The sequence below is a fragment of the Pocillopora damicornis genome, chromosome 7, assembly GCF_964200805.1.
Source record: "Pocillopora damicornis chromosome 7, jaPocDami1.2, whole genome shotgun sequence".
In the NCBI taxonomy this organism is placed as follows: domain Eukaryota; kingdom Metazoa; phylum Cnidaria; class Anthozoa; order Scleractinia; family Pocilloporidae; genus Pocillopora; species Pocillopora damicornis.
The window spans coordinates 5,567,458-5,594,764 of NC_142676.1; the positions used below are offsets into that span (position 1 = coordinate 5,567,458).

At 38.3% G+C, this 27,307-nt stretch overlaps 3 protein-coding genes and 1 pseudogene across 6 annotated transcripts; 3 read left to right on the forward strand and 1 right to left on the reverse strand.

The window, feature by feature from the left end:
• The first annotated feature begins 1,123 nt into the window (after positions 1-1,123).
• LOC149042238 (melanocortin receptor 4-like) lies at positions 1,124-2,524 on the forward strand. The gene has a single exon (XM_089211578.1). It carries the CDS (start codon positions 1,270-1,272, stop codon positions 2,212-2,214), a length of 945 nt encoding a protein of 314 aa, XP_089067704.1. The 5' UTR covers positions 1,124-1,269; the 3' UTR covers positions 2,215-2,524.
• A 123-nt stretch (positions 2,525-2,647) lies between these two features.
• On the forward strand, positions 2,648-10,487 carry LOC149042239 (uncharacterized). 3 transcript variants are annotated; one of them, XM_089211581.1, is made up of 4 exons: positions 2,648-6,398; positions 6,685-6,941; positions 7,492-7,769; positions 8,012-10,487. In XM_089211581.1, exons 3-4 carry the CDS (start codon positions 7,600-7,602, stop codon positions 8,220-8,222), a joined length of 381 nt encoding a protein of 126 aa, XP_089067707.1. In that variant the 5' UTR covers positions 2,648-6,398; positions 6,685-6,941; positions 7,492-7,599; the 3' UTR covers positions 8,223-10,487. The 3 variants fall into 3 exon arrangements, with proteins under 3 accessions (XP_089067707.1, XP_089067705.1, XP_089067706.1); XM_089211579.1 differs by having other exon boundaries at positions 6,685-7,769; XM_089211580.1 differs by lacking the exon at positions 2,648-6,398 and having other exon boundaries at positions 6,433-7,769.
• A 1,986-nt stretch (positions 10,488-12,473) lies between these two features.
• Positions 12,474-13,717, forward strand: LOC149042240 (histamine H2 receptor-like; annotated as a pseudogene). Its single transcript, XR_016188514.1, has one exon. The product of XR_016188514.1 is annotated as a histamine H2 receptor-like (transcript).
• Positions 13,718-14,857: 1,140 nt separating this feature from the next.
• Positions 14,858-27,274, reverse strand: LOC149042241 (uncharacterized). Its single transcript, XM_089212609.1, has 10 exons — positions 27,039-27,274; positions 26,446-26,497; positions 19,653-19,751; positions 18,921-19,085; positions 18,525-18,602; positions 17,922-17,999; positions 17,135-17,657; positions 16,480-16,647; positions 15,972-16,038; positions 14,858-15,764 (listed from the first exon to the last, which is right to left on the reverse strand). Exons 1-10 carry the CDS (start codon positions 27,257-27,259, stop codon positions 15,707-15,709), a joined length of 1,509 nt encoding a protein of 502 aa, XP_089068735.1. The 5' UTR covers positions 27,260-27,274; the 3' UTR covers positions 14,858-15,706.
• Between the last annotated feature and the right edge of the window lie 33 nt (positions 27,275-27,307).

A 27,307-nucleotide genomic window follows, 5' to 3' on the forward strand; every position in this document is an offset into this window, starting at 1 on the left:
GGAGTCCAATTATGTGTGTAATCATACGAGAGATGACAAAATCGGACGACCGTGCGGCGGGAGTCCGATTTATTTACCACAAGTATGATTACATACTTAATTGGACGACACAAAGTCTTTTTATTGATTAATCGTGAAAATTACAATTTCCGAGTAAATAAGAATAGCCAAGTTACGAAGGAAAGGGAAAATTTGTATTAAAGGACTGATAAAGGAGGCGTGATTTGTTTGATGTCGCTCTGAAATTGAATACAATCAAAATAAATGTGATTGGTTGATTTAAACTAGAACTTTGAATGTGATTGGCTCATTGAACTGTGCGATAACAACTTGGCAAGTAAATTAGTGAAAAATAGGAGTTTTTCAAAACCAATCACAATTTTAATTTTTACGATTAAGAAAGTTATAAAATATATGTCATCGTCATGTTAAGAGCGCCCAAACTTTACTTTGATCTTCCCCTTACCAGTAATGATGACCTCTGATTCTCGAGATGTCAATCAACGACCACACCGAGTTATTTTAGGTTTCCTGCGTCATGAACAATCAGAATTCACGATCAAGTATTTCTTCGATTTACATGCCAAAAAGCCAATAGTATTATTTAATAAAGATGTACTCTTAAAGCTAGTGGGGCGGGCTAGAAAAAAATTGAAAAAACTGGTTAGGCATTGCCGATATGAGGATTGGTATGCGCTTGGGAATAATTAAAATGAGAACTGTTTGTCTCCAGGGGTTCCGCAATTGTCCGATTCTATTCCAAAATATGAATCGAATATCATAGGATGTTTGCTTTAGTTTCCACCACCATGAAAGCTAATACTGTCTACATTCGTGTTAATTCAAAAATATCAGAAATTCAAAGAAGTGTTTTAAGACGCTAAAATTACGCCTGATTACGACCATAGTTAGTAGAGGAGACTACTAACTATGTTACGACGAGTGAGCTACTATTTCATCAATACAAATGAAGCCTCCGATTTATGCTGTTTACTAAAATATTCAACCGTTGGTTCCGAGGGGAATAATCTAAAGTGGTTTTTAGAAAAGAGTCTACTCAATTTTCCTTCGTCAAAAAAGACATTTTTAATTAATAATTCCATTAAGAGTAGAGATTCTCAAATTCACCTGCTCTAAGATAAACAATCTGATAATGACATGTTTGAGCGTTAAAATTGTGCGAAGACCAATAAGCAGATAGCTCACAATGATATATAACTCCAAATTGATTATACAAAAACTTATTAAATCATTTCTGTCGCTTAAATCATGACGATTTACCGAAACATTTCTGAAGATGGCAAGGAGGAAACTTACGAGCGATTGTTTTGCTCTCAGGAATTAACTACAGGAATACACGGCTATTTGATATTTCTTTCGGTGTTAAATTTCTTGCTGGCCATTTGTTCATCTCTGGGTAATATTCTGATCCTGATTGCCCTTCATAAAGAGACATCTCTTCACGCACCGTCCAAACTGTTTCTCCGATCCCTGGCTACAACTGATTTCCTCGTTGGTGTCATTTCTGAGCCTCTAACCATCACGTACTGGATTTCAGCGGTGAGAAAACGATGGGATAAATGTTATAACACATTTTTTACCAGTATCATTGTGGGGTATCTCCTCTGTGGCATATCTTTGTTGACAATGACTGCAATAAGCGTGGACAGACTTCTTGCTTTGTCATTAAGGGTAAGATATAAACAAATTGTGACGCTGAACAGGGCACGAGCAATCGTTCTTGTATTCTGGATTTTTTGTGCTGTATGCTCCGTGATGCATGCACATGATTCTCGTATCACAACATGGTACACCCACATAACAATACCTGTTTGTTTTGTAACCTCAATTTTGTCTTACACGACGATTTTTTGGAAACTCCACCGCCATGAAATTCAGGTACGTGGCAACATTATCCAACCTGAGCAGTCAAGCAACTCAAGTTCAGGGCCACTGCATATTTCTCGATATAGGAAGGGAGTGTTCAGTATAATGTGCCTACAGTTAGCAGTTGCTGTCTGTTATCTTCCACATGGTATAACTACAGCTTTGTGGACCTATAGTGGACGGTCATCGTCTGTTACTGTGCTCAGACAATTTACAGTAACTCTAGTTTACGTAAATTCAGCACTAAACCCGTTACTTTATTGCTGGAAGATCAGAGAAGTGAGACAATCGGTTAAAGATATAATCAGAGAAATACTTTTCTGTTAATAAATTACAAGACTGGGGCCTGGAAGAGCTTATAGTTAGCTTATAGAATTGATGATGGCTTAAGCTTTTCTGAGAGCTAGGCGCACTTTCGGTAAAAGAGATTCTTCCTTTTGTAAAATTTCCAGTTCTTTCGATGCCTTCTTACTACGATTGGAGCAGCCGTTATTCAGTCTGAAACAATATTAATTTCCGGCATCAATTTGACTTGCGCAAGCAGTGACTGTCAAAATGAACAGGTGCCGTATAGAAAAAATAGACAATTATAATTTCGATATACTGATATAGTATAATAAAGGCTAATAGTTCAGTTATTTTTTGGAATTGTGGTCTCTGCCAACCACGTTTCTTTTTTGCTAATTTTGGTGATAGACTTAGTTTGTCTCGACAAAACTTGAACTGGAAAACCCACACCTCTTGCAAGGAGTATAGTGAACTTATCTCCCAATGTTGCTGTCTGCTTATAATTTCTGACTAAGATTTTAATTCATAAGGTAAAAACCCTTGGGTTCTCTTACGACCATTTCCTTTAATTGCACTTAAAAGGCGAGGCAGCTATTTCGAAATTTAGCGCTCCTGCTATAATCACCTTGCGCGAGGTAATTATAGTTAGGTGTAAATGCTAGGTGTCCTGTGCACTAGGCCCAGTCTGCGCCGAGGTGTTGTCATTCGACACTAGGTCAAACCTCGGCATACATGTGCTTTTATCGCTTGTTATTTTCGCCTTTATTTCTCGGATAAGGATCGTTTAACTAGTCTCACATCGAAGGAATAGAACATTACGGAAGCATTACGGATATTTCAGCAGTTTTCAAGGTTACGGATAGAGACACTTGCTTGTTTGTAAGGATTTCTTGTACGGTATTGTTTTCGAACGGTGTGCTGAGCGTAGTTGATCGGATCGAATAAAACGTGGAATTGACATCGAATTGACGGCTGTTACATTAGGTACGATTCAACCCTCGACCAATCTGAGTGTTAGAATTTCCACCATCACAAGAGCAATTATATTAGGTGAAAATGTTGCGTGTGACACCGAATTTTGTTCTCAAGATGGTAGAGGGTATTCAGACCGTGGACATTCTTTTTAAATCTCGTGAACATTGGTTTAAAGAAAGTCAAGAAAAGCAATGCCCCTTTCCCCATAATATATTCGAGGTAGAAAAGCTTTCCACACAAATTAGCGAAAAACACTTTAATATTAGGCGAGACCGCAGTTGAGCAAAACGCAAATACTAGAGCAATCTATCATACAGGGATTGACGAAATAACAGTATTTGTCCAACTTCGAAAACATGACAACTTCACCTGGTGCAGTTGGCGTATCATTATATCGTTACCTGAGAAGATATCAGTATTATTATGGTGACTGTGTTTATCAACATGGTGGCGAAACACTCCACGACGATTTTCTTTTTTCAATTTATCAATGTTGCTAGGATTGAATTCAACTCTTTTAATGGCAAGACATCATTTTTACAAGCAATTGTTTTGTTTTCGAGTTAGAAATGAAAGCAGTTTTCTTGCAGGTGATCTCTTCATTCGGCGTTGTTAAAATGTGTTTTAAAGTGGTACTTCATCTAAACATAATATCTATAAAATAAACAGAACTTTACAGGTCTGCACGTGGATAAGAAATAATCTTCTCCCGTTGATGACACATCTGATAAGTTCGCTTCAGTCACTCGTGAGAAATATTATTAACATTTGTGGTTGAAATTCAAATCCAAGCTCTGCACGTAATATGCCCTTTTTTCCATCAGCTAGGTATATATTGAAATTAGCAGTGTCAATTATGGGAAAGAACAGCTGCTCTTTTTGCTCAATTCTATAAGGTGGCTGTTAGCACTTTAAGGACAATTTTCTAGCCTTTAAATTAATTAGCAGCAAAGTGTTCGTCTGAGTAGTTCCTTAATTTGATAAAATTTCACAGGCAGAAAAGTAGCCACAAACATTATGAATAAATAAGTCAAATACGCATGTACTTATCTTGAGTTTGTAGCGAATATTTCCAGCTGCATCATAATATAATAACCTGAACTTTAAGTCATAATACACATTTTTGTGTTCTGACATAAGTATCCACTGGAACAGGCGCACAAGAAGGCCAGTGACCTTCATTTATATTTCAGTCTGTGACAAGTTAATAAACTACAACATTGAAGCAATCATCGAATACGACTTTATGTGGGATTTGCAAGTTAAGACGCGTATGAACTCGTATGAGCTGTAGTACTCCTACCAATATACTATTATAAATTTCTCTTTCTTTTGCTTTTGCATCCGAAAGCTTTAAATAGGACTATTTTCTTAAACAGCATTTAGTTTTAATTGTATTCTTCACTGCTTGTCTCACTTCTGTGATTTTCCAGCAATAAAGAATCGGATTCATGGATGAGTGTTAGTTTACCAATGTCCCTGTAAGTTGCCTAACAAAGAAAATTAATGAAGGCCGTTCGCTATGAGTAAATAAAGCCTCCACTACACCGTGGGGCAGACAGCACTTGCCACTGCTTTCCTGCATCGAGACATGTTCAGTGGAATTCATAAGAAATTGTTTGGTTATGTTGATCATACTGTGGATGAAGTACTGTCTGTACCTGCGTTTGATGATGACAACGAGTGAAGAAGATCCAGGTATAATTGAAGACGGATATCAATACGCAAAGAGGAATCGCTACATTGCTGCACCATACTGCGATGAGAGAATTCCAAAACTACATCGCACCATTAAGAAAGCATACGAACTAAATTATAGATGTAGCGACAACTGTATGCTTTAGGGCCTATTTACATAGAGGTGGAGGCTCAGGTAGGTGAGGTGACCCGCCTGTTCATATAATCTCTTGTTTTATCTTGATCACGTATACATGATAGGTGGGGTGACCCGTCCAGATGAGTTGCCCGGTCTGCTGAGTAGGGTAACCCTGTCAGCCGGGATAACAATTTGCAATGTAAACGTCTCAAAGTGGGGTAATCGCCTAGCCAAGGTGGCTTCCTGTTGCCTAAATCGATAAGGCGAAAGTGAAATTATCTTGTTATGTAACAAAATTTAGCTCGGCGAAGAAGGCATCCGCTTGAAATATTCATTTTTGGAACTTAAGGGATGAGGTTGTAGTTTATAACATCATTTATGTTTTCCTATCATAACTGCTTACTTCCGCCTTCATTTCTCAATCTATCTGTCACCAATAACAGCATACATTCGTATAACACCAAGTAAGGCACTGACTACCGATATCATCAATTTCGAACCAATGTTAAATATTTTTTTGTGTTTTTCAAGGACCAAAAATTTGGAATTCCTTACCTCATTAGGCATTCTGAAACTTTCTTTTCTTTTGAAAGACGTCTTTAAGGTCTTTTGCTAAATGGACTGATATACTGATAGTCAAGATTGATGGTTTGCCAAATGAAAAATGTTACCAATGAACGCGTATCGCTCACAAATACATTTTCTTTGGTAAGTGAGGAGGCCTCCCTCGTATAGGCCCCGTGGTTTTTGGAGGGCCCACCTTCCATCTACTAAACTATTTTTTTTACAAGAATTATAAACTTATAGAAATTCGAACAGGATACAACAAAACTGATGTTAATGAAGTGATTAACAGTTTGGATCCCAGCTGCGATGGAGTATCAAATACTGTCTTAGTTCATTTGAGTATGTCAGGTTATGGTAAGATTCTACTGTAGCAATGACGCCAAAATATCACTTAAGTACACCAAGGTTTATGCAAACGGTCATAACTATAAGGGTTCACACTGAAATTAGAATTGTGTAAAACATTTTCTGATCCAAAAAGTGATTTAAATCAAAATACAAAATGACTTGCAAGGGAAAACTGATATTGAAAACATAAACCACGCACGCCCAAATCCTGCCAAATACTCTGCAGTCCGGGTCATAACCATTTCTGGATACTTGATGACGTCATTAATATGGATGTCGTAGTGGGACCTCGAGGAAACTCATTCATTACTTTATTCGAGCTCTAGCGACTTTGTTTCCTTGCCATATCCCATGAAACCTTGCAAAATTACGGAAGACAAGCAATTACACAAAACAAGCAAATAATTGATGGCGGTAGCGATGACGAGACAGAAAAATTCAGATGAAAAGTCGAGTGGAGGTGCTTGTGGCGAAGGGTTCGATCGAGGAATAACTTCTCTTCAGTTGAGGTTTTCAGGTATGCAACATTTTTTTTAATTCATAGAAAAAAATCTTTTAAAAACTTGAATAAATTTGCTTCCAATTTGTCAAAATTCCAATCGAGTGCACGAGGTTTTTGCTTGAGTGCACGGATGTTGAAAGTCTGTTAGTGTGCAAACTACTTAGCATATTCCTTTGTTCCGATCCATCGGAGTATCGTGTAAACCATAAATTTTAAGCAGACTTTGTGGCCGGGCAATTTTAAGTAAAAGGACAATTAGTTATCGGACCTTTATAATATAAGTCTACATTGCGAATTTCAGATCACGCCAATAGCATGGATGAACACATTCAATATCTCGAGACACTTTGTCGTTTTTGTGGTACAAATCTTCCGCGGACCAGGGTCAGTGCTGCAAACAAAGAATCTTTTAAATCGGAGCTCTGGATGAAATTACGAATCAATATCGATCTTGACAGCAGAGAGATTCATCCATCCTCAATCCACTTGGGGTGCAAGCGATTAAAAAATAATTTCAGGAAGTCACGGATATTACACATAAACGTGGTGAACCAGCGAGTAAGTTCTCCTTCGGGCAAACATAAAACAAAGAGGTATTTGTTCACTGGGCTCTCACATCTTCAGGTATCGTATCCGGGAAATGTGCGATAAGAGCGGCATGAAGATGAAAATAAAGAAATCACATTGGTGGAAGGCCTTGCCGAAGTTTCTCTATTGACAGCATTCCGGAAAGAAAGGTTGTGTTTTAACTACACGGACTGATGAAAGTGAAATTTTCGTCTACAACCACGAGGGACTTGACTGTAATTGCGAACTCGTTTAAAAACACCGCACGTGCTCTCACATTTTGCAGTGATGGACTAATACAAAATTTCTATACATAGTGTTCAAATCAAAGAGTATGTGTAAAGGATATATTTATTCTGACTAAAAGCTATAGGACCGAATTTGTAGTGTAGATTCTCCCGCGAATCGATCGATAGCGCGCAAAATACCCTGTACGATTCTCTTGCGTTGAATTCGATCATGTGTATTCGTCTTAAAATAGATTGTGACTACTTGCTTTTATTTTAGCCCACTCATGTGTTTATTGGCGTTTATTTTCCAGGTATCATCATTTCAAGATCAAAGTTCCACGTGGAACACCGCATGTTCTTCAAAGTGAAGACGACAACACGTATGACTGCATGCACTGGCTTGTCTTCTTCCACGAGAAATGGAACGCATTCCAGAGGTTTTACGAGAAGTCCAGATTTTCAGTAAATCGCAGAGAAAGACATACACTTTAGAAGATGTCAAAGGGCAGCAGATCGGCAGGGTTCAGCGCTTCCTAAACATACCGCTGCATGGTTTATTCCGATGTGGCAAAATAACCAGGATTGAAGGGTAAGTTACTGTTTTCTTGCTTTAATGTTACTTTTTTTGTAAAGACTTGATGGACTGAAATTGATACGTGCCTATTTAAAAATAGGAGAAGAGAAGCAAGATATTATCTTTCCTCGATCTATACTGGAGAGAAATGAATTTATCCCGATTCCGCGATCTCACGCCTCTCTCGTCCCTGTTGTTATCGGTGCGCGTTATTTGGTTCAACCTTGTTTTATTGGTTTTCATGTAACCCGAAATAGGGAAATCAACGGAGAACCGATAGTAACATCGAGGCAAAGCTCTACCCAGAAGTTCTCCAGATACAAACAGGCGGGCGGAGGAGCTTTTATTCCTGCAACACTCTTGGTGGAAGGACCACAGCGTCGCAAAGAATTTGTACTGGAAAGAATCCGCTGTACTCTTCCAGAATGCGAGAATGTCGAGGACAAGCATTTGGAATATTTGAAATAAATGAATACTTTTAATGGTATCTTACCTCCAGTCTTTATCAGCGAATTTTGTTTCGGCGTACTTTTTTTGTACTTTACTTTTGTTGATGTTATCATTTTTTCCTTTGTTGTTGGAAACTCGTCCCTGACAGCCTAGTCTTTAATTGTTTTGTATGGACTTATTTTGGAATGAAATTGCATTTGGGCAGAGAAGAACTTTTACTTTACTTTTTATCTGCTTTTTATCATCCTCACTCGTCTATTTTACGCTAAAATAACAAATGTCTTCAGAGACATTTTTCGACAGTAATATCAACAGCTACCGGCATTTTTCATAAATTTTTTTTATTACGTGTACAACGAAAATGCATTTGTTGAATCGTGACGAAGTGGGTTACGGTTATTTGATTCGGAACCCGGGCAGTAACTGGTAACTTTCAGACCTTTTTCATGAAAGTGAACGAGAGACCATGAAGTTGAGTCTCTCGTAGAAAGACTGTTGAGAGCAGGGAAAGCTTTCAAGCTTATTATGATGAAGGACGAATGAACACCTGCATCGAAAGAGATTGCAACAGGAGTGACATGCAATTACAGCGAATTGTTCCGACATTTCCTTCTCTTCTTTTTTTGTTTCTTTTAATTTTTTTTTCCGGTGGCGTTTTGCGCTTCTGTTTAAGGTTGGAAGCATATGTCTGACAGAGGAAAAGCATTCTTGAAAATGTCAACTAGGAAAAGAGACATTTATTTTGCCAAAATAGAACTCATTAGTTCCTTGCTTGACGCTGTCGTTTTTTTAACAGCTAAAATTTGCCTTGAAAGAGGTTTACACTTAGCTGCTTTGCTGTGTTTATGCCGCTCGCAGATTTAGAGGCGCTGTTTACAATGTGGAAAATGAACTGAAGGTTCTAGGTTAACCCTCCAAGCCACTTCGACCGGTAGAACTACGATAACAGTCAACATGGTGTCATCAGCTCAGTAAAATCACCTGCTCAGAAGCTTCTGTTTTTATTATATATCACTCAGGTTGGACTGAATTCGAAGGCGCCAGTCGGAAGGAACTAAAATTACCTTTCACTTAAAATAAATGTAATGAACGGAGTTTGAATACATTGCACCTTTAGCTTAATCGTGAAATATTACCCGTGGTTCTGGTTTTTATTAGCTCTAAATAGTAGATGTTACCATTTGCAGAAAATGGCGCAGATAAATGTTAGCTGGGATGGAATCCCAAAAACATTACTTGAAGAACAATGCGCTGCTGTTTTGAACTCAAGAATAAGCCATCAGCTGACCTGGCTCTTAGGACTAAACATTTTTTTGTCCATAACTGCAGTCCTGGGAAATACTCTGATCTTAGTCGCTCTTGGTCAGGAAATTTCACTACATGCACCGTCCAAACTTCTGTTACGCTGCCTATCGACAACTGATCTTTTGGTCGGGCTCTTGTCAGAGCCTATGTATGCTGCTTACGAAATGAGTTTGTTAAATGGAAGTTTGGAAACGTGTCGCCTTACTTTTGTTATCAGTTTCATAGCAGGTTATATCTTAAGTGGAGTATCTTTGTTTACATCGACAGCGATAAGCTTGGATAGGCTTCTTGCGCTATTAATGGGACTGAGGTACAAACTAGTTGTCACTTTGAAACGAGCACGTTTCACTGTCACTATAATTTGGATCGTAGGAGTTGTATGTTCTATACTGTACTTATGGAATGACCAGATACCTTTAACGTATGCGTACGTTTGCACTTTGATCTGTTTAGTAATCTCGGTTTTTTCTTACACAACAATTTTCGTCACCCTCCGACATCGGCAAACACAAGTTCAAGACCTTATTAACCAACACGCGAACCCACGAAGCCCAATGAACATAGCTTTCAATAGAAGAGCAGTGTCTAGTGCACTATGGCTACAGATAACCTTAGTATGTTGTTACCTGCCACACGGAATTATGTCGGCCTTGCTGCGTCATAGTGAAGAATCCACAGCTGCCTCTTTCAACAGACATTATACAGGGACTCTTGTCTTCGCAAATTCGACTCTTAACCCGTTTATCTATTGCTTGACGATTAGGGAAGTTCGAAAATTTGTCAGGGAAACAATCAGCAAGCTTCTGAATATTCAACCACAGAGAGTGCACAATCCATCAGCAACAGACCCGTAGGGGGGGGGAGGGGTGCAACGGATACGTACGCACACTCCCACGGGCTGCGAAAGTCTTTTTACTAGCTTCCGGCGATTAAAAGAAAGCAAGTTATTACAAAAAAGGTTAAATCAAGATAATTGTAATACCTTCGTCCTGACTCGTTTATTTTGTAGTTTGAAATGGAACCTAATTAAATGAACTTTTTCATTTTAATACGTACGAAATGCAGTCTCATACGACCCAATTTTTCAAAATTTTCCGGAGGAGGATGTTACTCGTCAATAAGTGCCTTTGGCCTTCAAACCCCCCTTCCCCCCCTCTAATGCGAAAAAACCTGTTTACGAGTCTGGGCAAGGATGGAAATCACGCAACGTAGAACTTGCAACTCTGTACACTCATAATTCTGTTCTATCTCTGAAAGAACATCAGTGATGTCAACTGTCACCTCTTTGACCCTCTTCACTCTCCACCTCTCTTCACTCTCCACCTCTCTTCACTCTCCACCTCTCTTCACTCTCCACCCCTCTTCACTCTCCACCTCTCTTCACTCTCCACCTCTCTTCACTCTCCACCTCTCTTCACTCTCCACCCCTCTTCACTTTCCACCTCTCTTCAAAACACTTTCGCTTTCCCAGAATAAAGTCCATTTATTCTCCGCCAAAATTTGCGCTGACATTCCTCTGTTACCGCATGCGATCGATTGATGATGACGCACACCGTAGAAACTTCACCCCAAACTTTAGATCAGGAAATTAAAAGACAGGGAACTTGGATAGAATTTCTTTCTCGTTCTCAATACAGGCTTTTGTTGACGAGCTTCATTTTGCACCACTGTTGAAATTTGACGCTAAGGCTAGAGTTGCTCGTGACTGATAACTCAATAAGATATCATTAATAAACATTATGGCAATAGGACCGAGTGGAGTTCAATTAGGCTTGTAATCATACGAGTGATAACAAAATCGGACGACCGCGCAGCGGGAGTCCGATTTGTTTACCACAAGTATGATTACATACTTAATTGGACGACACAAAGTCTTTTTATTGATTAATCGTGAAAATTACAATTTCCGAGTAAATAAGAATAGCCAAGTTTCGAAGGAAAAGGGAAAATTTGCATTAAAGGACTGACAAAGGAGGCGTGATTTGTTTGATGTCGCTCTGAAATTGACTACAATCAAAATAAATGTGATTGGTTGATGCAAACTAGAACTTTGAATGTCATTGGCTTATTGAACTGTGCGATAACAACTTGGTAAGTAAATTAGTGAAAACAATCACAATCGATGAAATTGTAATTTTTATGATTAAGAAATTTATAAAATATAAGTCATCGTTATGTTAAGAGCGCCCAAACTTTACTTTGATCTTCCCCTTACCAGTAATGATGACCTCTGATTCTCGAGATGTCAATCAACGACCACACCGGGTTATTTTAGGTTTCCTGCGTCATGAACAATCAGAATTCACGATCAAGTATTTCTTCGATTTACTTGCCAAAAAACCGATAGTAATATTGAATAAAGATGTATTCTTAAAGCTAGTGGGGCGGGCTAGAAAAAAATTGAAAAAAACTGGTTAGGCATTGCCGATATGAAGATTGGTATGCGCTTGGGAATAATTGAAATAGGAAATGTTTGTCTCCAGGGGTTCCGCGATTGTACGATTCTATTCCAAAATCTCAGAGGATGTTTGCTTTGGTTTCCACCGCCATGAAAGTTAATACTGTCTGCATTCGTGTTAATTCAATAATATCAGGAATTCAAAGAAATGTTTTAAGACGCTAAAATTACGCCTAATTTCGCCGAATGAGCTACTATTTCATCAATACAAATGAAGCCTTTGATTTGTGCTGTTTACAAATATATTCAACGGTGGTTCTGAGGGGAATAATCGAAAGTGGTTTTTAAAAAAGCGTCTACTCAATTTTCATTCGTCAAAAAAGACATTTTTAATTAAAAATTCCATTAACAATAGAGTTTCTCAAATTCACCTGCCCTTATATGAACAATCTGATAATGACATGTTTGAGCGTTAAAATTGCGCGAAGACCAATAAGCAGATAGCTCACAATGATATATAACTCCAAACTGAGTATGCAAAAACTCATTAAGTCATTTCTGTCGCTTAAATCATGACGATTTACCGAAACATTTCTGAGGATGGCAAGGAGGAAACTTACGAGCGGTTGTTTTGCTCTCAGGAATTAACTACAGGAATACACATCTATTTGATATTTCTTTCGGTGTTCAGTTTCTTGTTGGCCATTTGTTCATCTCTGGGTAATATTCTGATCCTCATTGCCCTTCATAAAGAGACATGTCTTCACGCGCCGTCCAAACTGTTTCTCCGATCCCTGGCTACAACTGATTTCCTCGTTGGTGTCATTTCTGAGCCTCTAACCATCACCTACTGGATTTCAGCGGTGAGAAAACGATGGGATGAATGTTATAACAAGTTTTTCATCAGTATCATTGTGGGGTATCTCCTCTGTGGCATGTCATTGTTAACAATGACTGCAATAAGCGTGGACAGACTTCTTGCTTTGTCATTAAGGGTAAGATATAAACAAATTGTGACGCTGACAAGGCACGAGCAATCGTTCTTGTATTCTGGATTTTTTGTGCTGTATGGTCCGTGATGCATGCGCATGATTCTCGTATAACAACATGGTACACCCACATAACGATACCTGTTTGTTTCCTAATCTCAATTTTGTCTTACACGACGATTTTTTGGAAACTCCACCGCCATGAAACTCAGGTACGTGGCAACATTATCCAACCTGAGCAATCAGGGCCACTGAAGATATCTCGATATAGGAAGGGAGTGTTCAGTGTAATGTGCCTGCAGTTAGCAGTTGCTGTTTGTTATCTTCCACATGGTATAATCACAGGTTTGTGGACCTATAGTGGACAGTCGTCGGTTATTATTGTGCTCAGACAATTTACAGTAACTCTAGTTTATGTAAATTCAGCACTAAACCCGTTGCTTTACTGCTGGAAGATCAGAGAAGTGAGACAATCAGTTAAAGATATAATCAGTTAATAAATTACAAGGCTGGGGCTTTGAAGAGCTTATAGTTCGATTATAGAATCGATGATGGCTTAAGCTTTTCTTAGAGCTAGACGCATATTCGGTAAAAGAGATACTTCCTTTCATAAAATTTCCAGTTCTTTCGATGCCTTCTTACTACGATTGAAGCAGCCGTTATTCGGAGATAACAATCTGAAACAATATTAATTTCCGACATCAATTTGACTTATTTTGCGCAAGCAGTGACTGTCAAAAAGAACAGGTGCCGTATGAAAAAATAGACAATTATAATTTCGATATACTAATATAGTATAATAAAGGCTAATAGTTCAGTTTTTTTTTTTTGAAGTGTGATCTCTGTCAACCACAATTCTTTTTTTTTTGTTACTAATTTTGGTGATAGACTTAGTTTGTCTCCAGAAAACTTGAACTGTAAAACCCACCCTTGCAAAGAGTATAGTGAACGTATCTCCCAATGTTGCTGTCTGCTTATAATTTCTGACTAAGATTTTAATCTATATTATAAAATAATTCAAATAGTACGCGCGCTCTGATTGGCCATAAAACCATTTTACATGAGCGTATGTAAACACGGTTTTCGTTCCTCTTTCATTAGTTATTTTATAAAAGAAATGTAAAATGGTTTCCGTGTTTACATAGCCTGATTTAAACACGCGGGAGGTTGGGAGAACACGAGATAAGCGTAGGAAACCAAGACGCGATCCATCTTTTGATATCTTTCAGTATCTTTCGATCCATCTTCTGATATCTTTCAGTATCTTTCGAACCATCTTCTAATATCTTTCAGCATCTTTTGATCTATTTTTCAGGATCACGGGTCTTTGAGGACTATAATCTACTCGCCTATTTATTACTAGATACTAGGGCTTAACCTACGACAAAGCTTCGCTGTTTTCCTTTCTTTTTTAATTTTTTTGCACCAGTTCTTCTAGTTTCAAGTCTACATTTCTTTTCGATTTTGTTTTGTTTTGTTTTGGGTTTTTTTTTTCATAAAACTACGCAATTACTGATTTTCTAGCATGCAATAAAAAAAATAAATCCTATCATCTGAATGAGGGTAGATCTGGAAGGACTGCTTTCTTTGGAAGAGACTGACCACTCCACTTATAGCGGAAGTCATTAACAGAGTCCAGGAAGAGTTGTTTGCCTCAAATATATATTTCTGGCTCCTGGAAACTGATTGGTCAGCCGCTGTGATGTCATACGATTTTTAAAAGTTGCTGTTAGTCAGTCCTCGGTGTTTGCGTTCTTCGCTGTTTATTGTCGTGAATGAGTTGTCTGTGCCAGTAACTACTTACATCTCTTTCAATGAGGAGTCCGCTAAGTTACCGATAAGCGCTCATGCTCTAATAACCGCCGAGCCCCCGATGCCGTAATATCAAACAGGCGCCTATCTTGAATAAGCACAGCCTCTTCCCTCGCTTTCTTAATGATTAAGGATACAAGGAAAACCTGTTTCTATTGCAGTTTTATTTATCAATTTTTAAGCAACTACTTCAAGCGAATCAGTACAGGAGAATAGTTTCGCTTCCAGTTATTGCTATCTCCGTGCTATCTCTTGACGTCTACGTGGATGTTGCAGCTTTTGCTTTTTTATTGAGGATATGAGCAAAACTAAAGTTACTTCATTGAAAGGAAAACTTGATAATCATCCTCTTAGATTAACTAACATCCTCTTTAAAAACGCCCTCCTTTTGCCGTAATTTTGAATACGCTGCCCGGACGCCTATTCGAGGAAATACGGTATTACCTAAATGATGTCTTGTGATGTCAGTCCAAGCATGAAATGCTGCTGAAAGTGATGTAAAGTGACGCTCGTCAACTGAGGCATGTGTTGAGGCCGAGAATAAAAATTCCCCTCAGTTTCCCCAGTTTGTGGCGGTCCTGACTTTATAAAGTTGCAATTAGTTTACATAGTATCTACCTATTCTCCGTAAATGACACTTGAAAGACAAAAAACAAATTATAAAAGAGCCGTGCATAATGATTCAAAGCTTATTGATTACCAAGAAAGTTACTCAATGCTTTCTTGTAGAGACGTCTGAAAATTAAGAATCTTTGGTTTCTACTTTAATATCATACGTTTTTAAAATCTTTCAAATTCTACGAGCCTCAAGAGAGGCCTGTTAACTTCTATTGAATTTACAAACAGACGGTAGACCAAGGAGTAGTTGCTGTGATTAATCGACGAAATCTCCTTTGAGCAGTGGACGAACATCTCAAGATGGTAGACAGAGAATGTTCTGAATTTTCTTCTACTTTCACATTGGAAGCAAAGAATCAGGAGCCACATTACTGTTATCGTCATCTGTAACACTCAAGAACGCTGTCAAACCCGATGAAGATGCCTCTATCAGGTGGACTGAGGGTTAATACAAAAAAAAAAAAAAAAAGATCCTATGTCATTTTTAAAGAAACCAACCGAAAATAGATGTCTATGAGTAGATGGAAACGTTACACAATTAATCTCCTGCTTATTTGACACCATCGATGTCACATGGCGTATACATCGAATAAGAATTTCTGGGTTACAACAATTATCTTAAGCGAAAGACATGACATTACCCACCAGTTAAAGTATCTTTCTCCGTCATATATTCCGCTGTGTGTAGTGTAAAGCCACGGTAACTTTTCCCCTGAATAAAGAGAAAAAACTTTCAGTTATCCAAAGTAAGAGAAAATCAATACAAAAGGCGAGTCTTATTTACTAAATCTAAATGCAGGTTTAGTTTTACTATGAATGAGGGGAGAACCTTTTCCCACAAACCTTCATCATGAAAGGACAACGTTTCGATCTTGGGGCGGATTATCTCGGTACTAAACCTCAATGAGTACCCTCGTTTTATTACCTTCAGAATACATTTACATGATGCCTATCAATGTTAGTGCTTCAGGACAGCTCCCTAGACAGTGCATATAAAATAGCAAGATAGAAACGAAAGATACCTGATAATTACAGCAATCGATGTACAGTCTTTTTAAAAATTTCAAATTCACGAACTTATTTACTTTTACATTTACTCTTACTCTTACGTACTTCTATCAAAACATTTCAATATTCATATATCAATATTCACCTTGACCCGGATCTAACTCTACGCCGAGCCGATGTCCAATTGTATAGGCAGATCCGACGTACCTGACTGTTCCTCGAACTACCCGTCCCCAAAATCCAAACAATACCTTCATACCTACTTTAATATCATTAATTGATTTAGGCTTGAAGCCCTGTTTCATTGTGTCACCTGTAATAAATAACAAAAACAATAGATAATCAAAACGATAATCAAACTAAATACATCACGATTATCAATTAGAATTCATTGATCTTTTTAGGTCACCAAAGGCCAACATAATCCGGTAGCTTTACTCGGAGTTTAAATGACTTAGCTCTGCCTAAAATGAGCTTATGAGCGAATCTACACACCAGTGCCCCCGTCCCCAATCCCCCCCCCCCTCCCAAAAAAAATCCTATCTAATACTTACTTGTGGGTAATAATTTGTCAGATACGAGTAAGAGAGTGATTATTGGTAAGACTACTATTTTTCTGCATATAAAACACACGCAACCCAAACTTTTACTATTCGCTCTGACGAGGGGCTGCCAGTCGAAACATCAGCTTTAGAAATTCTTTACGGTGGCCAGTTTACTTCATTAACTCAATTGATAAAACCAAGATATCTTACTATACCTCCCATTGACGCAGCGCCACAGTTTCTTCAGAAACTTACCCTCTTCAACCTTGTCAATATTTGCCTCTATCTTGTTAGTCGTGCCCTTGGTTTGGTTGGTCGGTTTGTCCACCAGCACAGCTTGATGTCGATCCTGGCCTGTGAGGCGTTCTACCTGCTGCACCAGACCTTCCATAGAGGACGTTAAACTGGCTATCTGCTGTGACTGTTCTGTATTCTTGGCCACCAATCCTTTTATCTGCTGTGACTGATTATTCAATTGTTGTGACTGATCATTCAGCTGCTGTAACCGATCATTCAGCTGCTGTGACTGATTATTCAGCTGCTGTGACTGGTTATTCAGCAGCTGTAACTGATCATTCAGCTGCTGTGACTGATTATTCAGCTGCTGTGACTGATCATTCAACTGCTGTGACTGATCATTGAATAGAGATATCAATCGCTCTATCTGCTTTGACTGGTCTTTAACCTGATTCTGCGTGGTCTCAAGGCTGCATACAGCTAAGAGCAAGTGGCTTTCCATGTGGGATTCTAAGTGAGATTTTGTTCTTGTTCTTGGAAACTTAAAAAAAAGACCATGTGGTTACTAAAATCTTTAAAAACAATCCTAACATTTAATTTTTGTCAATTTTTTATCTAATTGTTCCATCCAGCAGTGCACAGTTTAATTCAACTACCACACTGCTTAGTAGGAATTTTTTAAACCCTACAAGATGAAAAATGTATATACATTTGACAATCCGTTTTAATTCATTTTACAACAATACAAAGTTACGATCTCCCCTCCAAACCTGCAAGTTAATATAAACTGAAAGCTAATTCATACCGCACTTTGGCATCCTAAGCTCTTGTATTTACAATCAATTTCTGTTAAAGGACAGTCATCACGAATATGAGCCAAGAGCTAAAACATAAAGATGAAAAAAATTTAGTCTAGAACGAGCAGCCAGGGAAATCCTCCCTCGTGCCTAGCGAAAAGAAATAATTCAGCGTCTCAAAATTACTCCTTAGATTTCGTAAATTATGAGTCAGGAAACTGAATTTAGAGAAAAAATTTTAAAATGTTCACTATTAGTCTAAGGCATTCCCCAGCAAAATTCAACGGAGCAAACTTCCTTGAAGGGATCGTTACGGTGTTATGGATTGCTTCCCTGTCATGGAGCAATCAAGATTAAATTCTGGCGGGCACACTCAAGGCAGAAAATAACGACCTTAATGCCCTTTGACTGATGAAGCCAGGAAGCATTCAAAGCAGTATTGCACATTCTTTGAACACTTAAGCACGGAACGCCTCCAAATTGCTCACATAAAACAGGACTAAGCTTGTGGTGTTGAAAGTAGCACTATGTCCCATGCGGGCTGTGTGCATGAACTTTCAATTAAACTCTCGTGAGAATTACTGAGAATCACTGAGAATATTACATCTTACCTCTTCTCGTGGAATATTACTCAGACCACAATTGTTGGTACATTGAACCGGAAACTTTTGACAGACGTTATAATGTTGCTGAAGAAAATCGAAAATAAGTTTTTATAGCTAAAGTACTTTCAAAATTCTCCCCGTCCTATTAAAATTATGACCAATAAAGATAGGTTGTTGTACGAATATTTTCATCAGTAAGGGATCAAAGTTTTTGAACCCAACAGTAAGATATTTCCGAGTAACAATTTTGTATCTAATAAGAGAAGATACCTAGAGCTCAACAAAATCTTGACTTAATAAAGATTGAAAGTCGTCACCACTTTTCCACTTTGGGTAAAAAGCAAAAGTTTGAGACACTGCCCATGTAGAAGCTGTATAAGGAATATATTTTTGTTAACAAACCTGCTTGTTTTTCACGATAAATGATCCTCGACAATATTCACAACTAACTTCCCTCCAGACACATTCTGTTATCATGTGATTGTTTATATCTCGCCTGGTGAGCTTCTCTTTACAACGTTCATTTGGACACTCCACCACTTTGAACAGGCATTCTGACTGATGTTTCTTAAATCATAAGTTATAGATAATAAACTGCAATGTAATCATGATCCAATCGGCTAAGACATATAACAGGCTAAAGAAAAGAGAGACTTGACTGACAGCAATACGAGCGGTTCACTGACGGTTTAGGATCTTAGAAAAGAATTGTGAAATTTACGTGTGACTTCTTCATAGTAATGACATCCCTAAGACTAGTGATAAATATTATACAAACGTCTAATAAAATGGGCACCTATCAAATATTATCAGACAGGAAGAAAATCTGTCACACGCAAATTGCTGATCACGACACTTTAGATTGCAAATATAAAAACGAGACCGCTGTTCAGTCCAGACAGTTACTATTGTGCAAGAAACTGTTGAGTTGCGCTTCACAAGTTAGCCTTATCTGCTTCGGGTAACATCTTATCTTGTTGCCTCGATGGTTAAGAATAGCAGGAAGATGCGCAACGCTTGCTTATTAATTAGGAGACAAATTACAATGTTAGAGAGATTTTTAAATTTTTGGGATTAACTGCAAATGAAGTGATGGAGAATACTCTGACTGTGGATATGACGTAGATATATTACCTGCACAGCTCGGAGTTCTCCAGTCCAAGGACACTCAACATAAGAACATTTCACCCTGAGATCCAGAATTTTGCGACGACAAGCGACATCTGGAAATATCTGACAACCCAGACAAAAGTATATTCATGGTCAATACATTCAAATCAGGTATCAGGTTACACCGATGTCAACAAAATTATGAAGGAGAATGAGATCTTGAGCGAGAAAAAAGAAAACGAAATAAATGCCGTCAGTTTTTGCTTGTAGCATACAAAGATCGGGCAGAGTTTAAATGGACTGGCATGTTAAAATAAAATTATAGTACAGTATTTCAAGATGGGTTTCACAAGATCGCAGAATTCTCCAGCCTCTACGCAAAATCATCTGGCTAAATTCCATGGCAGGTTCTTTTTTCCTATTCAAACCTAGGACATACGTTTTGTACTCTGTTTAAGGCATTTCTCACGGTGAACCCTGATTAATCACAGACAATAGCGATAATTAAGCGATAGATCACACTTTCTATCGGTTTACCGGCGTAATAACCCATGCAGGGTGTTGGGAGAACCCGAGAATCGTTTGTCTATCACTTGCCTCCGCCAGCTTGTGATTTACAAACTTTTCTCGTGTTCTTCCCATATCCCGACTTAGTTGTTAATCTGGTTAACCTGGTTAACCGATAAAAAAGTAGTCTATTGCTTCCACTTAAAATTCAATTTTTTTTGGTTTTTACCCTCTGGGCACCATACCGAAGATAGTAAGACGAATAAACTATGAGTGATTATTCGATCGGAACCATGTGGTTACTCCATATCTGTCACGCAAGATACGGTTTTGTCGAATAGACCTTTTTACAGTTCCGGGCGCTATATTGGATTAGTAACCGCGCACACACGATAACGAGGCTGGGGTTGGCCCGGCGGTTCTTTCAAACAGCTGATCTGCTGACATTTCACGTTCTAATGCACTTTTCAATGCGATTTCTCCCTTCAAAATGGTTCTTTAATACAACAATGTGGAAATTTCGTCATTAGATGACATCCAGAAACTCGAAGCCAAAGATCTCAGGGAGATTTTGAAATCTAATTCAAAATCGACGGGCGGAATTAGAGCCGACTTAGTGTCGAAAGTTTATGCTTTGCTGATGTAACACGTCCTTCCATCAAGTGGTGGAGAAAACCAACAACTTCTTACAGATGTCCAGGACCTAGAACAAAACCAGAGTGACTTCAAATACGAAGCAACTATGGTAAGGATTTCAGCCCTTGGATGGTCGAGCGATCTCCGTAATTTACATGATATTAATTTAATTCAGCTTTACGATTACCCTGTTGTTTCACGAGAATATCGCCACATCGTGTTAAGAGGAATGCATCACAGAAAGTACCACAGAAGTTCTTCAGTATGGCTTAGAAAGCGAGGCAAAGGCTGTAGCCCTTTAGGTAGAGGAGATTTGTTATTGCTGCGGTTGTTGATGTGGTACTTGTTGTTGATGTGGTACTTGCTGTTGTACCATATTCTTCAGTTAAAGTTGTTCCCATTTTGTTCACCAAGATGTATTTTAGTTTGCCATTTGTACATTGTATCTTACGGGAAACTATACAATAGAGCCTGTACAGCCACTTGATTATAACCTTCTTTCTATCAACCCATGAGGGAAACTGTAACTAACAGATGTCATAATATTTTGAATCCCATCTGGCCCTGGCCAACAACTTATGCTCGTGATACATTGAAAACCATTTGAGTTCGCGACTCATGGTAATTTATTAGGTGGCAAGACAGCATTGAAAGAATCAGACCAAAATATTAGACAATTTAAAAACTCCCAAAAGTGACTGATTCATGTAACTTCTCCCTATAATATCCAAACACTATTCAGCAAACAGATAATGATAATACTGAAACTTATCAGGCAGAAGTTATCTTGATCCTACTTCAAATTCTAATAACTTATTTACAAGTAAATGTGTAGCAACTAGAAGGGAGAATTAACAATCAGATCTTGGGTATTTAAGGGTTAAAGGAAGAGAGCAGAAGTGCTTCCCCTCAGCTACTGATCTCAGCAATGCTAGTCCTTCACACACATTTAAGTTTCTGTCAGTGATAAACATTCAGTGAATTTATATTCCCATTCTTAGCATTCAGAGGCCTTCTGACACAAAGGTTTGCTATACTAGTTCTTATTGCATTGTGTTAACCAATGTTATAATAATATAATTTTGAGATACTTAAAAGATTGAGAAATATATCCAAATCAAGATATTTATTTTATACTGTTACAGTTACCATAAGATTTGTTTGAAAGAGAATCTTTCAGGCCATTGAATTGTATGAGAAATTATTTTTTGCAAGACTTCTATCAAACTTCTTATTATGAGGACAATATTGTGAATAATAAAATTTAGTTTCAGTTCATCTTAGTGTTGAGGACTCTTTTAGTTGGTGAAACTCACTTTTTCTTTTTTCCAATTTGAAGCATCAAATTGATTGATACATAAAGCACAAAAAATATTTTTGAGAGTTCGATGTGGCATCCATAGTGGATTACTATGCTATCATGAAAAACAAAAACAACAACTACTGAAAACTGCTTTTGTCACAATTGCTACCAAATTTGTGTCAGTTTTCTGGGTCTGCCATAATAAGTGAAAACTCTGAAGATACAGTGTCTTGGTTATTTTATTAAAAGCAATTACTTTCCAAGAGTTTCTCTGCTAGGAGTGTTTTAGGCAAGCCATGTGATAAACAGGTGAGCAGTACTGAACTTATTGACTTACTGCCGCAATTAAAAAAAACTCCATCGAACTTAAAACCGTTCAGGTACCTAATTGAAAATTTGTACTAATTTTGCAACAATAGTCACCCTCATCCATAATTCACAGAGAATAAAATAAGTATAGAACGATAAATACTTAGCAAAAATACATGCCTCCGTGCATAAACTTGAAGAAGTGAAAGCTCGTAGGCAAACCATTGGGGCCATATAAATGTATTTGAACAACCAAAAGCGGCACACTACTCTCCTTTCTTTATGGGAGAAAAATTAGCTTTATCGAGATTTCGGCTAGGACCATCCATTTTCCTTAAAATTCGAACAATTTTTAATATGAATTTCACCAAAAGCGCTCACGGAGATTTAACAGGAGTCAACCCCAGCCTCGTTCTCACGCGTGCGCGGTTGCATTTCCAATATGGCGCTGGTAACTGTAAAAAGGTCTATTGCTCTCGCTGTAAACGCTGTCCTTTCGGTAAAATACTTTGTTTGGCGCTGAATTTTTGTCTAATCTTTAGGCTACTCTATTTAAAAAAGTCAAAACAACCCACAAGACGCTTATCTCCCCAATTGTAACATTGTGCAAATTGAATACTGCTGGTCTCCTAATTCTTACCAATTCCTGAATTATTTCATTGACGGTGGAACTTTAGGAATGCCAGGTTGTGAAATAGGTAAGAATAAATGGAAGATAAATTGAATACGTAATACCCATCATTGCCACATTGTAATCACACAGCAGTGGTAGAGTTTGATTTCAAACAACAATTACGAAAACCTCGGTTTTGGTAAAGACTATCTGCGATTGCTGATTATCAAAAGCGCTTACAAAAATATCAAAATTACGAGACAGAACCATTCGTAACTTGTTGCCTAAGTTGCAAAATCCTTCGCTATGTTCCTATATATAGATAACAAAACTTCTCTCTCAAACAAAATAAGAGACGATGTAACAACCATTTGAATTTTAACCTCAAAACGGGTAACTTCACGTCAGGCAAGGCAAGCTTCATTATTCGCAGCTGTCAGGTAGGCTGACGAATAACAATACCAGTATTACAACAGTAACAGATTGTTAAAGAAAAGAGCTGTATCCAGCTATATCCCAATGTTGAATCTAGTGCGAGACTGAAATTCATTCTTCCCAGAGAGAGAATTCAAAAATAGGATCCATCTGTCTGTATCGAGTCCGAATACAGTGCGAGACTTGGGGCAATCTTACTTGACATGTGCGTTTTCTTTGCGTGCCGAATAGAGAATGAGACTTGTAGTCAACCTTAGTGGACAAGTGCATTTTCTGAGCGTGCTGAATAGAGTGCGAGAAGTCATTCTCACTTGACATGTGAGATTTCTGAACGTGCAGAATAGAGTACGAGACTTGAAGTCAATCTTACTTAACATATGCGTTGTCTGTGCGTGCTAAATAGAGTTAGAGACTTGCAGTCAATCCACCTTAACATGTGCGTTTTCTGAGCGTGCTGAATAGATTGCAGGACTTGAGGCAATATCACTTGACATGTACGTTTTCTGTGCGTACTAAATATAGTGCGAAACTTTAGGCAATCTTACTTGACATATGCGTTTCTGTGCGTGCTGAATAGAGCGCGAGTGTTGTAATCAATCTCTCTTGACATGTGTTTTTTTTTGGGTACCGAATAGGTTGCGAGACTTGACGTCAGCCTTACTTAAAAGGAGCGTTTAGAGTGCGTGACGAATATAGCATGAGACTTGTAGTCAATCTCACTCGACATGTCCGTTTTCTGTGCGTGCCGTATAGCGTGCGAGACTTTAATTTAATCTTACTAACCATGTGCGTTTTAAGCGTGCCGAATAGAGTAGGAGTTTGTAGAGAATCTCACCGACATGTGCGTTTTTTGTGCGCGCCGAATAGAGTTCGAGACTTAAGGCAATCTTGCTTGACATATGCAATACTGTGCATGCCGAATAGAGTACGAGTGTTGTAGTGTAGTCAACCTCACTGGACATGTGCGTATCTGTGAGTGCCGAACGGAGAACGAGACTTAAAAGTGCGCCTTACTTAACATGTGCGTTCTGTGTGCGTGCCGAATAGAACACGATACTTGTAGTCAATCTCACATGAAATGTGCGTTTCGTACGTGCCGAATAGAGGACGTGTGTTGTAGTCAATCTTGCTTGACATGTGTGATTTCTGTGCGTGCTGAATAGAGTGTAAATTTGCGTGCCAAATAGTGTGCGAAACTTGAGGCGATCTTACTTAGCATATGTGTTTCCTGAGCTTGCCTAATAGAATGCAAGACTTGAAATCAATCTTACTGAGCGTATCCAATAGAGTGTGAGATCAGTAGTTACTTCTAATGACTGGAGGATGTAGTACGAGTTTTTCTTCAAACACCGAAACCAACTCTTTATGAAGAGCAACTCTGATAAGCTCAGATATAGAGCAAACCAAGACTCTGAAGAAAGGGCTCTATGTTACTTGGAAAGCAAAACAAGGATTTGGTGTTGACTGCAAATAGGATCCGAACTTAGTATGAATAACGTATTGTTGACGTGCGAAGAATTTGGTGTGATCGCCTTCCATTACGCGAAGTCATGTAACTAGCAGTAAAAATATATTTAGTTGTCCATGTTTCTTAAGTTAAGTTAGGTTAAGAAAGTCAGTAGTTGTGTATCTATAGCGGAAAAGTTTTTTCGCGTTCTTTTAAAAACATTGTTCTTTGCTTAAACACAACAAGAGAGCGGTAGGGATATGTATGCGCCACATCGAGAGAAGTCGAACTTTCGGTGAAACCGATATTTTACAGATATAATTTGGAGGTACTCGCCGAGGAAGCGATAAAGTTCCTATTCATGGAACGGGAAAGCTGTGACTATGATATAGTTATGGGTAAAGCGCTACGTGAGGACAGGGCGTTAAACACCGTTTATTTCGAAAAAACAGGATGAGCTGCTTCCAAAATTAAAACATCCATCTGTGGCAGTTAAAGAAGTGAGAGGTAGATTCGAATATCATATCAAATAAAGAGATTTTTGGAGACAACTCTTCGAACAATAAGTTATGATGACGTCCCTTACCTGGCGATGGCACTTCTGAAGATATGGTCGCGGTGATCTCGCAATAAAGTAGAAAGTTAATATCAGTTGTGCATGCACTCTTCTGGCATCCTGATAAGTTCTTTACTCGTTTTGACAAAACATATGCGAAGAGGATCGCCCGCAAATAACTGACGGGATTCTTATTATATGTAAAAACAGCTCAAGTCAGTCCCACAAGGGGAGAAATATGAATTGCTGTTGCGTTGAAAAGTCATCATAATCCTGATAACGTACGGTATTAGACAAAACGAAATCGTTGGCAGAGTCACGGTTCTTTTAGGTTCGCGGGTAATTTCTTTATCGGCCATCACATTCTTCACCTATTCAAACATTTGTCAACTTTGACGAATATTATGATGTTATCTTTTCCTAATGTTTGTATTATCTCTCCATTGAAAACTTATTTCGATTTCATTTCAAAGCTCTTTGTTACAATAAAAAACATTATCATTAATTGATCTTGTTGTTGTCATTATTCTGTTGGAAAAATTATCGCTACCTAAATTTAAATAACACTACTTGAGTATTAGTTAATCGGGGTAAGAATTACCTGACCCGCGGTACTCAGTTTACGCAAAGTTACACTTGGGGATCTAAGCGTCTAGTGGACTGTTTTGACTCTTTATGAAACAAGTAGCCTAAAGATTAGTCAAGAATTCAGCGTCAAACAAAGTATTTCACCGAAAGGACAGCGTTTACAGCGAGAGCAATTCGACGAAACCGTATTTTGCGTGACGAATACTGAGTGACCACATGGCGTCAATTGCATTAGCAGTCATAATTTATGCGTTCTGCTCTTCTCGGCACGGTGCTCTATTTGACATTTTACAGGCCATCCATTTGACGGAGACTGCATTTCGAATTATGAGTTAAAACGCCTAAGGATCTGTTCACCGAGAGCAGAACGTGGAATCGCTAGTTTGCGTGACCCGCAAGTATGAAGACATGGGATATCATTACCTTATCACGTGAAAGAGGCTCTCTGTCTACTGGACATATTGGAGAATGTCTCCTGAAGGAAGGAAATTTGCAACATAAGACAAAAAAAAAAATCAGAAAACAAACAAAATCTTTAAAATTGGTTATCGCGTGTATTATTTATTAACAAGTCATCACTGGGCCATATCCTGTTGCGGAATCCATAATGATGGACTTGTTGCATATAATTAACATTTGCATTTAAAAGACAAATTACAATTAGTTTCAGTCGATTCATGTTTAACAAAGTAAACGAGAAAGATCAAATCATTCGATGACTCTCTTAGGTGCGCTTGTGCTGAAGAAATCGAAGACACGTGAAACGCAGCCAACAACTATTTGATAAAATATTTGATAGCTTTCCGTCGCATTCATAACTACCCACAGCGACCTCGAACCTGTTTGAATTAATTTATGCCGGATAAAGCTATCTAGCAGTTACTTCCCTATAACTGAGACACACTATGATACCCCTTGGAAAGTGACTCAACCGGTCAATATCGTCATTCAACTTTCAAGTAAGCTTGATTGTTTTCAGATGTAGCTTATTTCGACATACAATGATTCGCCCTTACCTCAACAAGCTCTCCAAGCATGTGTTACAAAGTCTGTGGCCACATCCTCCAATCTGCATGGGATCTTTCAATGTTAACTGACACACAGGGCATTCAAAATCATCGGGAACTACACTTGTAAACTCAAAATCATAGCCTCCAAAATCTGGAATATTCTGACCCGCCGCCATTGTGATCTGGGTTTCAGAACGAAGCCGGAAGAGAGAATTAAGTGTGCGCATGTGTGACTTTCAGAGTAACAAACCTAGTTCCCAAACTCTCTGAGACTC

Coding starts and splice junctions, on each gene's coding strand:
- LOC149042239 (XM_089211579.1), top strand. CDS start 7,600: ATGGAACGCATTCCAGAGGTTTTACGAGAAGTCCAGATTTTCAGTAAA. Junction 7,770..8,011: donor AAAATAACCAGGATTGAAGG/GTAAGTTACTGT, acceptor AACCCGAAATAG/GGAAATCAACGGAGAACCGA.
- LOC149042241 (XM_089212609.1), bottom strand. CDS start 27,259: ATGCGCACACTTAATTCTCTCTTCCGGCTTCGTTCTGAAACCCAGATC. Junction 18,603..18,920: donor TTATCGTGAAAAACAAGCAG/GTTTGTTAACAA, acceptor GATTTTCTTCAG/CAACATTATAACGTCTGTCA. Junction 16,648..17,134: donor TATTGACAAGGTTGAAGAGG/GTAAGTTTCTGA, acceptor TATTTATTACAG/GTGACACAATGAAACAGGGC.
- LOC149042238 (XM_089211578.1), top strand. CDS start 1,270: ATGACGATTTACCGAAACATTTCTGAAGATGGCAAGGAGGAAACTTAC.